At 39.3% G+C, this 15,807-nt stretch overlaps 1 protein-coding gene across 11 annotated transcripts in view; it reads left to right on the top strand.

Annotated features, from left to right (window-relative positions):
* The window catches only part of ERGIC2 (ERGIC and golgi 2), a 46,094-nt gene that overhangs the window by 16,421 nt on the left and 13,866 nt on the right, over window positions 1-15,807 (top strand). For 6 of the 11 annotated variants that reach the window (XM_089304797.1, XM_008259447.5, XM_070049598.2 and 3 more), the window contains 4 exons: window positions 3,552-3,592; window positions 8,286-8,387; window positions 9,593-9,688; window positions 14,288-14,343. In XM_089304797.1, the coding sequence (XP_089160923.1) occupies window positions 3,552-3,592; window positions 8,286-8,387; window positions 9,593-9,688; window positions 14,288-14,343 (295 nt within the window). Of the gene's footprint in view, window positions 1-2,478; window positions 2,569-3,033; window positions 3,234-3,551; window positions 3,593-8,285; window positions 8,388-9,592; window positions 9,689-14,287; window positions 14,344-15,807 lie in introns of those variants that run through there. The other 5 variants (XM_089304798.1, XM_070049597.2, XR_016213658.1 and 2 more) reach the window with 5 other exon arrangements.

Raw genomic sequence — 15,807 nt, 5'->3', positions numbered from 1 at the left:
GCTTCCCTTTACACACGTGTTGATGAGTGAGGACCACAGGGGTGGGGTGGGGCAGAAGTAATGTGTAGGCTGAAGAAGAAAGAAGGAAAACTTTGGCTGGTTTTGATTACTGAATTATTTTTAATTTACAACAACAAATTACAAGTGTGCTTTTGATGCATACTTTTTAAAAAGAAATTTCTACAAAAATGTAACTTTGTTATTGGTATTCTGATCCTCTCTTCTTCCTGACGTCTGACCTCAGTCTGCCCACTGAAAATACTGTTTTTATAGTAATTATGAGATTAGATCCCTTACAAATTCAGACACCATGTTACAGTATGTTAAGCTGTTAAATTCTGTACTGTTTTAATAATAATCATACATTATGCTTTGCTGCTCTTTTCTACTTTAGTTTATTTATGCTATTTTTGTGAGAGGCCTTTTAGCTCTTTCTTTTTCAGCAGGAACATATGCTTGTCTTTTATGGCTTCTAGCATGACTGTGTCTGTTCTGTATACATGGAAATGGAGGTCAGGTTGGCTGAGGATTCAAGTCTGCTTTATGGGGTTTAGAACTCAAAATTTTACAGACATGGCCTCCTTGTCTTCTGGCACAATTTGATTTTTCTTCTTTTGTAGGTAATGTAATTCCTGGTTGTTTTTTATTTTATTTTTGAAATTCAGCTTTTTACGTTAGAATGCCATTTGTGGGTTGCCATGAATTTTTTTCTGGTTCTTGGTGTTTCGATAATGTGAATTTTTTTGTCTGCTTGCTTTCATGTTCAAAGTATACTTTCAATTTTCCCTTTTAAAATTCTTATCATGTGATGTTGAATTTCATGGGGTTGTTCTCAGTATCCTTATTTCTTGAATTTCATGCACATTTTGAGCTTCACCTCTGCATTCTGAGAGGCTACCTTGATTTAGTAGGACTTGTGTGTGTGTGTGTGTGGCCGGTCTAGGTGAAAGGAGGGGGTATACGGGCTAGATAAACCGTTTCTTCTCAGATTAGCACTTCTGATGCTTTTGGAAAGAGGAGTCATTACAGGGCCCAGGACGGCAGAGTGGTTCACATGGCATCCCAGGTTTCATCTTCTGTGTTTGTTTTGACAGGCTAAATTTAGCTCAGGGAACAGCTCCTCTAATGAAGAGGCCTGTCTCTATCCTAGACGTCAGCTGTGGCCTGCTCTTCCTTGATTTAGGACACTCTTGGGTGTGCGCAGTCTCCTCTCTGTGTGGCCCTGGCACCTGGTTGAACTCATACACTGTGTCTTCAAGTACCTGGTTGTCCTTTAGCACCTGTCTCCTCTGTTGCTCTGCACTGGGCCAATCTTTTCACTTTCTGCCCATGTAGGCTTTCCTATCCCATGAACATGAAATGAAATGGGATTGGTCTTAGTTGGCCTGTCTTGTGTGCTCTCTTGTGTATGTTCTTGAAGTTTCCAGCATGCAGTGCTTAGTTTAAATGACAGTGAGGAGTGTATCCTCATTTTTATGCTGCTTTGCGCGTTATGAGAAGTTGGCTATGAGGGGACTGAAAAGTATTTACATAATATCATGCATTTAGCTTCTAAAATGAGTTTATACTGTTTGTCTAGCTTTTTCTTCTGACCGCATCATGTTGCCTCTCTAATTTTTTTTGTATTTATTACATTCCTTATTTAAATTTTTTATCTGCATTTCTTATCTGTCTAACTGAACTTTAAGCTCTTGAAACATATCAACTTTTTTTTTTTAATCTGTAGAGTTCCAGGTGTATAGCACGATTACTTGCAGGTAGTAGGCAGTTATGACTATGCTTGAGTTATACAGCTGTGACAGGATTATAGATTATTTTCATTGTAAATCTTCTGCCATCTATTCCAGTTGTTGTGAAATGAAAAAGGGTTATGTAAAAAAGTCATGTCCTAACTAGAAAGCTATAAATTTCAAAATACTTATGTATTTATATACATATACTTTTCATCAGTAATATTTAAAGTATTTATTTTTGTTATTGACACTGATTTCCTTGTCCTAGTTTATAAAGTACTTAAGAATTCCTATTTTTAATGTGAAATAATTTAAAATATAATTTTACTTTAAAATTTTTTAATCTTCTATTTGAACATGCACTCTCAATATTAAAAACTTAGCTACTAACTTTACTGGTTTCCTTACCATGATCATGCAGTAGGCTGTAGTGATCTCTATTTTGCTTTTTATTATTATATTTAGCTGCCATTTAGTTAATGAATTTTTTAAAGATGAAAAACTAAGGAACTTGAAAGAGCTGAGCTTATATATTGTCCCTTACTCTTTGTGATTTTGGAAAAAGTTTGTAAACGTTTAAGATACTGCTCCCTGGTATGCAAAAAGGAATGAATAATAAGGAGCCCATAAATTGTCGTGAAGTTTAAGTGAGATTATGAATTAGCTTAGTGCCTAGTACAAGTAGGCTATAAAGTAATTCCTTTTACATGTTTGAGCTGATTAAGTGCTATATTGAGCAGGTTGGGGAACTCAGAGAATCATGCAGTTTCTCCCGTCAATGATTTTTTGGTAAATTAGCTGGGGATCAGTTGCAAGCAGCCCTGTTTGTTCCATGGTGAGTTTTACAGTTGGCAGCATCTTCTCCTGTGCTGTGCAGGGAAGGGTGGGAACCATGGAGTCGAAGCAAGCATCAGAGAGATGGAGGCAGTGAGCTTAGAGCACGTGGTTGTGAAGAACTGACGTGAACATTGAGGCTCAGAGTGACTGCCGAGGCTTTCCTTCTGGTCGGTGTGATTAAGTTACCAGGGTGCAGAGGACGGCTGTGTGGTGGGACGGAGGCTTGCTTCACCGGGATCAGAATGGTTTGCAAGGGGAGAGTACTAGGTTAGAGTGCGAATGTGGAGGGATAATCACTCATGTGAATAATTTTAAAAGAAGAATTATTATGCTTTGCTTTGAATTGCCCTTAAACAAGCAAAAGTGAACTTGTTGCCAAATTGTGAATATTGCCATAAACCATGAGAAGCTTTTATATGTCCTCTGATTCTACAAGTAGCGAAGTCTGACTTGAAAATGATAAGGATAGTGCCTACATGAAATATCTTGAATTGTTTTTATGGTTAGTATGTTTGGGAATTACCATGCCACTTTTAAATGTTTTTCAGAAGTTTTTATTTCAACGTGGCATTTTTACCATCCATGAGAAGAGTCTTGGATGCTTACATATTACACCTCCGCTCTGTGTCGTTGTTTGCCATTATAATACTGAAGAGTTTTTTGGTTAGCATCATTTAAATTATTTAATATCCCAAAATACTCTTCTGTACTTAGGACAGATTGCCAACTTGCATCTGTTCTATAAATGTAGACAACAATAATAGGGAAATATTTGTGATTAGTGAAATTTACTTATACTATTTTTAAGTAAAAATATCACATGTTAAAGATTTATAATTTGGCTTACAAAAGATTAAATGTATATCATAAATCTTTGTTTTTAATAATACTGTAAGTTTGTTTTTTTGCTCAACATTTTAAAGCATTGTAAAAGCCAAGACTATTTGACAATGCCAGTGATTATGTTTTGCTTTATTTCAGGCAATATTTGATCTTTCACCACATCAAAGAGAGTGGCAGAGGTAATAAATGAACAAAGTATTTTGGTACATAGAAGTCTACATCACATTTTGTCTATTTTGCTTATGGTGAACTCTCTATAGGTTAACATATTTCGGTAGATGCAATATTAACATAATTTAATTTATAGTTTCAAAAACTATCAGATCTTAGGAAACTCATGCAAAACCTTTTCTGTAGTACATATTGAGCAATTCTTTTTATTTATTTTTACTTAAAAATTTTTAGTTATTAAAGTTAGATGTGGGGACCGGAGCTGTGGCACAGCAGGTTAAAGCTCTGGCCTGCAGTGCCGGCGTCCCATATGGGTGCCATTTAGTATCCTGACTGCTCCACTTCTGATCCAGCTCCCTGCTAATATTCCTGGCAAGGCAGCAGAGGGTGACCCAAGTGCATGGGCCCCTGCGCCCTCTTGGGAGACCAGCAGAAAAGCCCTGGCTCCAGGCTTCAGCCTGGCCTGGCCCAGCTCCCAATTGTTGCGGCCATTTGGGGAGTGAACCAGCAGATGGAAGACCTCTACATCTCTCTGTAACTCTGCCTTTCAAATAAATAAATCTTTAAAAAAAAAAAAATAAGATGTGCTGGTTGTTTTAAAATTCATGGAGAGTGTATGTAATGGGAAAGGAAAAGCCATGTCCCTCTCCTGTAGACTAGTGCCCTTGCTTGCAGCTGGCACTCACAGCCATGCTTGTGTTTCCTGTGTGGCCTTCTGGAAATTTTTTTCACATATGTAATTTTCTGTATGTTTACATATAAACTTACATGTTTTTCCTAATACGAAAATGGAATCAGTCTATACATTTGTTGTATAACTTGCTTTTTCCTCCTGACATGGTGTCTTGTACACCTTTCTGTCTCATTATTCCTAGTAGCCCATTTTATACACAGACAATCATTGATTTAACTGGATCCTATTTATGGGCATTTAGGTTGCTTCCGGAGTTGTAGTATGAAAAGCAGTACTCAGTAAACATCCTTAACCCTCTTTCTATGCTTGTACTATATGTGCATTGTATGTGTGCATGTATATAAACACACATGTATTAGAATGTTTATGGAAACAATTCAAATCTCAGGACAGTTCACGTTTCTTTGAATTAATTGAATGTTTTTCTTTTTCTAAAGATTTTTTTTTTTATTTATTAGAAAGCACAGTTAACAGAGAAAGAGGGCGAGAGACTGGGAGAATGGTCTTTGATCCTCTCTTTCACCCCTAAGTGGCTGCAACTTTCCGGACTGGGCCAGGCTGAAGCCAGGAACCTGGAGCTTCTTCCTGGCCTCCTGTGTGGTTGCAGGGGCCCACGCACTTAGGCCGTCCTCCGTTGCCCTCCCAGGTGCATCAGCAGGGGGCTGGCTCAAAAGTGGGGCAGCTGAAAATCAGACTGGAGCACATAGATAGCAGCACTGCGGGCTGTGCAACTGGCTGTGCCCCACCCGACCGGCCCCCAAATTAACTGAATATTGTGGTGGGGTTCCCCCTCATTTTTCTTTTTCTTTTTTTTTGGAGTTGGGAGAACTGCTTGGTCATGCTGTATGCCCATTTTACCTGGTTGTTTTGTTTTTTTTTTTTTTTAATAATTGTGTATTAAATAATCCTTTGTATAGTAAGGGTTTTAGTTATTATAAGTGATTGCCCCACCCATACTTAAATAGCTGTTTTTCTGGTTACCAGGTTTTACCTAATAAGATTATTACCGAAAACTTCTTAGTCATCTTTTCTCCTAGTCTCTAGGTATATTTCAAAGATCTTTGTTTTTGTTGCCATTTGGGAGAAATTTGAATGTGAATGTTGAAATTGAATGTGATTGAACAGGAGCACTGAATGTTTTGAAGTTTCTGGGTGTCTAGTGCTCCTGGTAGAAAGCCATCCAGAGATGAAATACTTTACTTTGATCCAGAAATATTGAAATGAGATGTTTCTTTTTTTTTTATTTTTTTATTTTTTAATTTTTTTGACAGGCAGAGTGGACAGCGAGAGAGAGAGAGAGAGACAGAGAGAAAGGTCTTCCTTTGCCGTTGGTTCACCCTCCAATGGCCGCCGCGGCCGGCGCGCTGTGGCCGGCGCACCGCGCTGATCCGATGGCAGGAGCCAGGATCCAGGTGCTTTTCCTGGTCTCCCATGGGGTGCAGGGCCCAAGCACCTGGGCCATCCTCCACTGCACTCCCGGGCCACAGCAGAGAGCTGGCCTGGAAGAGGGGCAACCGGACAGAATCCGGCGTCCCGACCGGGACAAGAACCCGGTGTGCCAGCGCCGCAAGGTGGAGGATTAGCCTAGTGAGCCGCGGCGCCGGCGAAATGAGATGTTTCTTTTCACCGGGAGTTTTATTCAGCATTTAAGACTGTTAAAGTGGAGCAGATTGTTTTGACTATTAAAATAATAGAAGTATTCCATCATAGTAGAATTCTCTCTATACTTCCATGGATTGGAACAGAATTGTCTTTCATACACACACAGTTTGGTTCCATGAAACTCTGACCATTGCCCAGTGTCAAGTGTGCACGCTGGTGATACAGGACATAAAGCTGTCAAGTGTTGAATTTCTGCTGGCTTTGATTCCAAAGATTCCAGGTGTTTAGATACACACATCTGAAGGTGGCGTCTGGCTTCTTGAAACTTCCAGGATTACCATGTACTGCTTTTAAACAAGCATTCTTGAACAGCACTTAAGTGACTTAGACATCCCCATGGCCTTCTGTCTTCCTGAATAACGTGCATACCAAAATATTGTTTACCTTTAGAATATGATAAAAATTTAAATTTTGTCCCACTTGGTATACTACTTCTCAAAATATTTAGGATCTAGTCTCTCTTTAGTATGTCCAAACCTGGATATAACCTTTCAGTTTTTGCTTTTTTGTGTCTAGATTTGAGATTTATTCCAAACTACATTTGTGTTATAAATATGATTTGTGGTTTTTTTTTTTTTTTTTTTTTTTTTAATTTTTTTTTTTTTTTTTTTTTTGACAGGCAGAGTGGACAGTGAGAGAGAGAGACAGAGAGAAAGGTCTTCCTTTGCCATTGGTTCACCCTCCAATGGCCGCCGCGGTCGGCGCGCTGCGGCCGGCGCACCGCGCTGATCCGATGGCAGGAGCCAGGAGCCAGGTGCTTTTCCTGGTCTCCCATGGGGTGCAGGGCCCAAGCACCTGGGCCATCCTCCACTGCACTCCCTGGCCACAGCAGAGGGCTGGCCTGGAAGAGGGGCAACCGGGACAGAATCCGGCGCCCCGACCGGGACTAGAACCCGGTGTGCCGGCGCCGCTAGGCGGAGGATTAGCCTAGTGAGCCGCGGCGCCGGCCGATTTGTGGTTTTAAATAGCCTTATCTTACCAGTGTTCTAGTTGGGTGGTACCACAGTCCTTCTGTCTCCTCCCTGCACCTGGAGAAAAGGCCTATTATATTCTTACAGTGGGATGCTAAGTACAATCAGGTCTATATTTGCTTTCTTTTTAAAAGTACCTATTTTGTACATAGTTTTTTTCCAAGTTGAATGTGTATGTGTACACATTGTGTGTATACATTTTTATAGACCTTTTTTAGAGTAGTTTTGGCTTCACTGCATAACTGAGTAGAAAATGGAGAGTTGCCATACATCTGCACATCCTGCCTCAGCATCCCGCTTGTTGTCATCCATGAACCTGCATTGACATGTCGTCATCACTCTATATGTTAGGGTTCACTCTTGCTGTTTGTACATTCTATAGGGTGACATATGTGTATTGGTATGTGTTCACCATAACAGTGACATACAGAATAGTTTCATTACCCTGAAAATCCTTTGTTATGTAGCTTTTCATCCCTGTTTTCCAAATGTATGCAATCTTTGTACTTGGTGAGTGTGAACTTTACTACAGGCAACTTGGAATGTTACCTATTTAGAGATAAGGCATTAAAGGGGGTAAAAATATGACAACCTCCAGTGATGTTAAGTTCCTGCTAAAAGTGATGGAAGGTAACATGGCCCAGTGATAGAAGTATTGTACAGAAGAGAGGTTCTACTCTTGGTTTATTGTTTGGCATAAATGATTTCCTAAGTTATTGTGAACATAAGAATGTCATGAAATATTTTCCTACCACTTATATGTTCTTTGTGTGCTAGGTATATTCAAAAAGAAGACCTAAGAAACATTTCTCAAATGCTTTCTATGTTGATACTGTTTTTAATAAATGTAAGAAGAGTATAGTATTTTGTTTAGGATTGTTTTGTCACAGAATGAAGATTAATGTCTGGGCAAGGGGGCCTCAGGAGATTTTAAATGGCAGCGTGGCCTGGTTTGTAGTGATCTACCACTTCAAGTCCATCAGGTCTGCTGTGTGACCCTGAAAGGGCAGATTTTCCTATCTGTAACACTCAGATCAGTGCCTGATAAAATAAAAGGCTTTTGCAGCTGTGCATCCACGCGTGCAAGGTGCATTGACTGAGGTCAGCGGAAGCTTTTCTTCATTGACCCTGTTGTCATGGCCACTACTGCAGGAATCAGAGAGGCTAACAGAACCCAGCTAGTGGACCTCGGGCTACCTTACCTCACTTTTCCTGCTTTCAAAGATATGACCAAAGGGAACTTGGTTCTTTATTGTAGAATAAAATCCTATGAACGTAAATGTAAGTCAGTTAACCATTGCTTTGTAAAAAGTTAGTGTTGGCTTTTGGAACTGCTTTTCTAAATTACTGAACTGTTGTTTGTGTTACCTTTAGGATGCTGCAGCTGATTCAGAGTAGGCTGCAAGAAGAGCATTCACTTCAAGATGTCATATTTAAAAGTGCTTTTAAAAGCCCTTCAACAGCACTTCCACCAAGGTGAGATGTGTATTTTAAATGTGCAGCTCTTTATATGTCTTTACTATGACATGATTATGGGGTCAATTAAGTTTTCTAAATCTTATTTTTTTTTTTTACAAACAAAGAATCATTTTATACTGTTCAGATATTTTTTTTAAATATTTATGTATTTATTTGAAAGTCAGAGTTACACAGAGAGAGGAGAGGCAGAGAGAGAGGTCTTCCATCTGCTGGTTCACTCCCCAGGTGGCTGCAACGGCCGGAGTTGTGCTTATTTGAAGCCAGGAGCTTCTTCCGGGTCTCCCTCGTGGGTACAGAGGCCCAAGGACTTGTGCCATCTTCTACTGCTTTCCCAGGCCATAGCAGAGAGCTGGGTGGGAAGTGGAGCAGCCAGGACTAGAACCGGTGCCCATATGGGATGCCGGCGCTTCAGGCCAGGGTGTTAACCTGCTGTGCCACAGTGCTGGCCCCTCAGATATCTTTTGAATGAGTAGTCTGATTTTAATCAGGATTATCATGGATATTTGATTTTCGTTTAAGTAGCTTGCTATTTGATGTATAGGGTATACCTCTATATAAAACTGAATTAGGTTTTTAGAGCAAATTCGTCCCATATACTCTTCCAAAGATAATTAATTTTAGACTAGGAATTTTGTTTTTTGTTTAACTTTTTTGTGTTTCATAAAATAGAATAGTTGATATTCCGAAATGCTACAAGCATGAAAATGATCATTTAAACTTCAAAATATGTGGAGGTTTTACAGTTGCTTAGGCTGGAAGTGGTGTCTGTTTGTACTTACGTGGTATGCCCTTCCCTACCTCAGACTTACTCCACTTTCCTCTGCCACTACAGTGCCAGAAACAGATGATGTCTGTTGGAGTAATTCTTTGGTTTTTTCTTTGTATGTTTTTTTTTTTTTTTAATTCTTTGGTTTTAATCTTTCTTCTGTCATTGGACTTAGTCTTCTGATTAGATTTGAAGAACATAGAACTTTGCATTTGTGTAAATACAATAAATATGTTACAGTTATATAATTCTTTCCATTTGTAGATGTGTGACTGTTTTACACCTGTACAGACCAGGAAGCTGCTTTTCTGCTCTTGACATTAGAACATTATTTCAAAATTGTTCTTAATGGGTTTTTTCCTTCATCCTCAATTACTTTTCCCAGCAAAGGGTAACGGTACTGAGTGTAGCCCTCTCACTGTGCTGTGTCTGACAGGGAGGATGACTCGCTGCAGTCTCCAGATGCGTGCAGGATTCACGGGCACCTCTATGTCAACAAAGTAGCAGGGAACTTCCACATAACCGTGGGCAAGTATGTTCTTTTCACTTCCTGAAAATGCTTGACACAGGGTTGGCTCTTGATCGAAAGAAATTCCTTCTAATCAGTTAGCATGTAGCTACTATTATTTATTTTTAATGTCTTGAGTTTGATGGTTCCGTCTGAAATCTCAGGACAGAGACAACTACTAACTTCAAAAACTCTGGAAAACAAAAGTAAAGCACTCCTGTTTTGTTTCACGTATTGTACTAAATGAGGTCTAGGTACATATGGAATAAAATCTCCATGTCACGTTTTGGTAGCCAGCGCACTGTGTCTAGACATTTTATTCATTTTTTCTTTTTGAATTCATTTGTTCCTTTTGATACAGTGTTGCAATTTTGTTTAGTTCAATCTTTTGGTGGTCCTCATTCAAATATAATCCTCAAGTAGTAACTGTTTTGATACAGTTGGAAATTAGCTATAACTGAAATAAAGTTAGTTGAGAGTTGAGGAGAACTCTCAGACCACCTATTTTCATCACAGCACTCAGCATAGAAGTTGTCAAGTGAAAACAACTGTAAGTTTCTGAATGGATGAATAGGTTTCCTCCCTCCCTCTGAATTGTGACTGAGCAAAACCTCTCTAAGTTGTTCAAGGTAATTTTTAAATAGTAGTTATGTTTAAAGTACCAAGTTCCAAGGATGGAACTGAAGAAAGAAAATATATTTAGTCCTTATAGTGTGACATCCTGTAAGAGAATCTAAACATTAAACATTACATGCACTAATAATCATATAATTATAGTTGTATTGAGACTGTAAAGGCAAAATATGGTTGATAAAAGATTGTGTAACTGGGTAATCCGTGACTCTGCAAGTCAGCAAAGGTTGATTATGGACAACCTTTGAACATTAGAGGAGGATTAGAAATTTCATGTTAAGACAGGGCAATGGCACACAACAGGAAAGAGCCTGGCAGGAGATTTTTATATTAGCATTAGGCTTTTATGTGAAAGCATTTCAGTATCTACAACGATCTCCTTAAAACTACTGTTTTGCTTTGTTCCTGTTGCCAGGACCCAGTTATACCCACCCCCAGTCTGCTGCTAGAATCTTGGAATTTCTTGGTATCACCAAAGCAACAAATGATGCTTGGTTCACATTTAGTGGATTTTATTATACTTTTGAACAGAAATAGTATCCTACTCCAAGACTAGCTTAGAGGGAAATGTTGACACATACCAGATGAGCTTCTGCAGTGGCGACCTTTTCTCAGTATTACTCCTTTACCTGGGTGAAAACTCACACTGTCAGTCATGCAGCAAAGATGGCCTGGGAACCCTCTCCTAATTTTTTATCAGTATGATCAATTTTATCAATCAAAAGAATTTTATCAATTGTTTTTTTAAGTGTTCATTTACTTATTTGAAAGACAGAGTTTACAGAGGAAGAGGGGGCAAGAGACAAGACAGAGAGATCTTCCATCCTCTGGTTGACTCCCCAAATGACTACAGCAGCTGGAGCTTATGTAGTCCAAAGCCAGGAGCCAGGAGCTTCTTCTGGGTTTCCTACTTGGGTCCAGGTGCCCAAGGACTTGGACTATCTTCTGCTGCTTTCGCAAGCACATAGCAAGGATCTGGATTGGAAATGCAACAGCCAGGACTTGAACTGTTGCACATATAGGATGCCATCATGGCAGGTAGCAGCTTTACCTGCTTAGGCACGGTGCTGGCCCCTTCCCAGTTTAAATCCTGACCTTTGAGAAGGTCGTGATAGTACCTCTCAGATACGAAATAGTGAACAGCTAACTCTTTGAAACACTATGAACAAAATGTACGTTGAAACAGGCACTTTGTATAGCTAGATGGAGTTGAGTTCCAGACTCAGACTGTAAATGGGTGTTTCATGTTACATGAATGTCTCTTGCAGTGTTTGAACATCATGCAAGACCCAGGACAATTGTTTTTCTGTGTGAGGCTGTAGATTCTCTTGCTGAATATCTTGTTTCCCATGATGTCAATCCCTAAATGTCTGCAGCAACACTGCTGCAATAATTGTGACAACCAAAAATGCCACTTCTCACCACTTTGCAGAACAGTTTCTTCAGAACACCAGTTGAACTAGGTAGAAATAGGTAAATTCTGTTTCTGACTTCCAGATGAACAGTTTTAATCTCAGAATATAGTCTTCAGTACAAGGTTGATAGAATTTGATCCTTACCTTTCTATTTTTTGAAAGAACATGTTTGCTTTACCTGTGATTTTATAAATTTTTTAATTTCTTTTCAAAAAAGAGTATATTTATTTTTAATTTAATTTTATTTGAATGGTTTATATACACAGAGAGAGATCTTCCAGGCACTGTTTCAGTCCTCCCGTACGTGCAGCAGCCAGGGCTGAGCCAGACAGAAGTCAGGAGCCCAGAATAACATCCATGTCTCCCACGAGGGGCCTAAGTACTGCTGCCTTCCAGGGTGTGTATTGGCAGGAACTTGAATTGGAAGCAGAGCTGAGATTTGAACCAGGTGGAGTTCCTCTTTCCTGGCTTCAACCTGGCCTAGCCTCAGGTGTTGTGCACATTTGGGGCGTGAACCAGTGAATGGGAGATCTCTCTCACTTAATCACTTTCTCACACTTTTTGAAATAAATAAAAAGTAAATTAAAAACTAGAACATTTAAAATAGAATGTTTAAATTCAATAGAACTTCTTGCTACAGAGAGAAAGAGAGAAAGGTCTTCCTTTTCTGTTGGTTCACCCCACAAATGGCCGCTATGGCCCGTGCGCTGCAGCCAGTGCGCTGCGCCGATCTGAAGCCAGGAGCCAGGTGCTTCCTCCTGGTCTCCCATAGGGTGTAGGGCCCAAGCACTTGGGCCATCCTCCGCTGCACTCCCTGGCCACAGCAGAGAGCTGGCCTGGAAGAGGAGCAACCGGGACAGAATCCGGCGCCCCAACTGGGACTAGAACCCAGGGTGCCGGCGCCGCAGGCGGAGGATTAGCCTAGTGATCCGCGGCGCCGGCCAGGAGAGGATATTTTTAAAGAAGTAGAGAGAACACAAATTCAGTATAACCAAAAATGGTTTTGGATAAGATATGCTAGAAATGATGGTGGTGGAATTGTGTGGAGCAGAAATTTCAAACTTTGTAAAAATGTAAGATTTTAAAAGCCTAAAGTGATCCATATATTATCAGCAGTACTTCCACAATGTTTTTTATTGATTATGTATTTTGAACTGGTAGTGTCAATGATGAACTTTATTTGCTCTCCTGAATGCAAATATTGTCGTTTCTAAGAATGTTTGCCAAAAATTAAAGCCAAATAATCTGACTTGCCTCACTGCATAGCAGTTTGATAACTTAGTGGCCAACATTTTTTGTGATATTTTTGAGCTCATTCAGCCACTATTATTGAAATTACTTTTATACAGACATGTTACTATTAATGAATTTAACCTAAAATTGTAAAGCAGAAACAGTGTCTTTACGTGAGACTTTTATTATGGAAAATTATTTCATTGGTCAGTAATGGTGATTTTGAGTAGCTTCCTGTGCTTCTCATGCATTAACAACCTGTGCTGTTGAAAGGTGAAAAAAGGAATTAAGATCACTGTTCTCATTCTTGGATATGTTTTCTGACCTCAAACTATAATCCCCAAAGTGTTTTCTGAATTTTGATTTTAGTGCATAGTTCATGTTTCACAATCCATTTAACTGTGCAATTGAGGAAATTTTGCCTTAGGTTTGAAGTTATTGATCTACAATGTAGTGCCATGTTTAGAGGCCATACCAAAAGAACTAATCCCTCCCAGGTAGTGAAATTCAAACTAATGCTCAGGGATTAATATTTTTAGAAATGAAATATGTTAAATTTCATTGTAGATCATCATTGACAGGTAAATATTTGTGAGTACTATCTCTAAGCCTCAATTAACAAAAATGTCATCTCTCCATAAGATACTTGTAATATAATAAAAGTACTCAATTATTACTATAACACTTTTAATAGAAATATTTCAATAAAATGATTGTGAAAATTGGTTTTCCAACTATGAAACTAACTCATAAAACCACTAATTTATCCCAAAAAGCCTAAAATATTTACTTTCTGGGTTTCTTTCTTTTTTCTTTTTAAGATTTTATTTATTTATTTGAAAGAGTTACCGAGAGAGGTAGAGAGAGAGACAGAGAGAGGTCTCCCATCTGTTGGTTCACTCCCCAAATAGCCTCAAAGGCCAGAGCTGAGTTGATCTGAAGGCAGGAGCCAGGAGCTTCTTCCTTGTCTCCCAAGTGGGTACAAGGGCAAGACGACTTGGGCCATCCACCGCTGTTTTCACAGGCACAACAGCAGGTAACTGGATGGAAAGAGGCGCAGCCCAGACTCAACCTGGCACCCATATGAGATCCTGGCGCTGCATGCCAGGGCTTTGGCTCCCTATGCTGCCGGGCCGGCCCTACTATCTGGGTTTCTAAGAAAAAGTTTGCCAACCCCTGATTTACTGCTCTGCTGGGATGAATGAATTTCCTTAGTCATAGTGAAATATGCTGTTACGTGAGTTTGTACTACAAACAATTGTATACTTTGAAAAGATTCACTTTCTGAGGCTGGTTCCCTGTTTAAGGGCTGTAACTTTAATATTGTTTCCCCTCCTTTCAGGGCAATTCCACATCCCCGAGGCCATGCACACTTGGCAGCTCTTGTCAACCATGACTGTAAGTAGTTTCTCAGCTTCTTTTCATTGAAGATGGCCTTGAGGAAAGTACGCTTTCAAGTGCAGGCATAAGGCAGAGCTCTGTGAGTGAGCTGTTTTGAAGACACAGATCCACTGAAAAGAGACAGTAGTTAAAATATATTGACATTATCCCATGTTCTCTTCATACTACCTGCATTTCTCTTCATTCAGAGCCTAGAAGTTGTTGAGGTTAGAGAGGTGTGTTACTCAGCTTCATGTGACTAGAGTGAAGTACCCAAGGCAGGCCAACTTTATAAAGGAAAGAGGTCTGGTTTGACTCCTGGAATGCAAGGCCTAGGGACTTCATCTTTGTCTTCCTGGAAGAATCTCTGGAGGCACAGAACATCAGATGGTGAGCTAGGAAAGAGACAAGACTATAATAAAGCTTTTGTAACAACTCTAATGAAAACTGCTTTCAAGGGCACACACCCAATGGTTTAAGGGCCACCCACGTGGCCCCACCTCTTAAAAGGTTCCACCCCCTCCCACTACACCACCATGGGATTAGCAAATAGGCCTTCAGGGGACAGTCAACATCCAAACCATTGCAGGAGGAAAGTGTAGGTATACTTTATGTCAATTTGAAAATATTTCTGCTAATTTTTGTGGACAAGGAAAATGCGATTGAAATTTCTCTCAGCTTGTAAGTCTAAATTTGATCATACTCACTCATACATACAAAGTATTCAAGTTAATTTGGTGTAATGATTCTTTGAAATCCTTTGAAGTCTGCTTTAGAGAACAAAGCAAGTAATTCATAGAAAATCAGTTTGGTCACAGCAGTAAAGTGTATTAAAAATGTGAATGATCAATTTTATTATTTGACTATAAGGATATCATCTAGTTCTAGCAACACCTAATATTCTTATATTGTAATCAGAATTAGGAAAGACATTTTTGTGGCTATGAGAATTAGCTATAATATTATTTCTTAGAAGCTAATTTGTATGCAATTATAAAAATGGAGATACTGAAATTTATCATTATTTACCTTTTCTTATGCATTTAATTCCCATGTATTTATGTGCATTTTCTCAAAATATGTAGTTTTTTATCTTTTTATAGAAAGCTTTTATTTAATAAATATAAATTTCATAAGTACAACTTTTGGAATATAGTGGTTCTTCCACCCAAACCCGCCCTTCCACCTCCAAACCATCCCACCTCCTACCCCCTCTCCCATCCCATTCTTCATTAAGATTCATTTTTAATTATCTTTATATACAGAAGATCAACTCTATACTAAGTAAAGATTTTTACAGTGTGCACCCACACAGACACACAAAGTATAAAGTACTGTTTGAAGACTAGTTTTACTGTTCAGTCTCATAGTACAACTCATTAAGGACAGAGGTCCTACATGGGGAGCAAGTGGACAGTGACTCCTGTTCTTGATTTAACAATTGACACTCTGATTTATGATGTCAGTCATCACCCGAGGCTC

The sequence above is a fragment of the Oryctolagus cuniculus genome, chromosome 9, assembly GCF_051225735.1.
Source record: "Oryctolagus cuniculus isolate XC-2025 breed Fujian yellow rabbit chromosome 9, ASM5122573v1, whole genome shotgun sequence".
Classification (NCBI taxonomy): domain Eukaryota; kingdom Metazoa; phylum Chordata; class Mammalia; order Lagomorpha; family Leporidae; genus Oryctolagus; species Oryctolagus cuniculus.
Note: the sequence above shows the minus strand (reverse complement) of the source record. Positions and strands in the feature narration are given on the sequence as shown.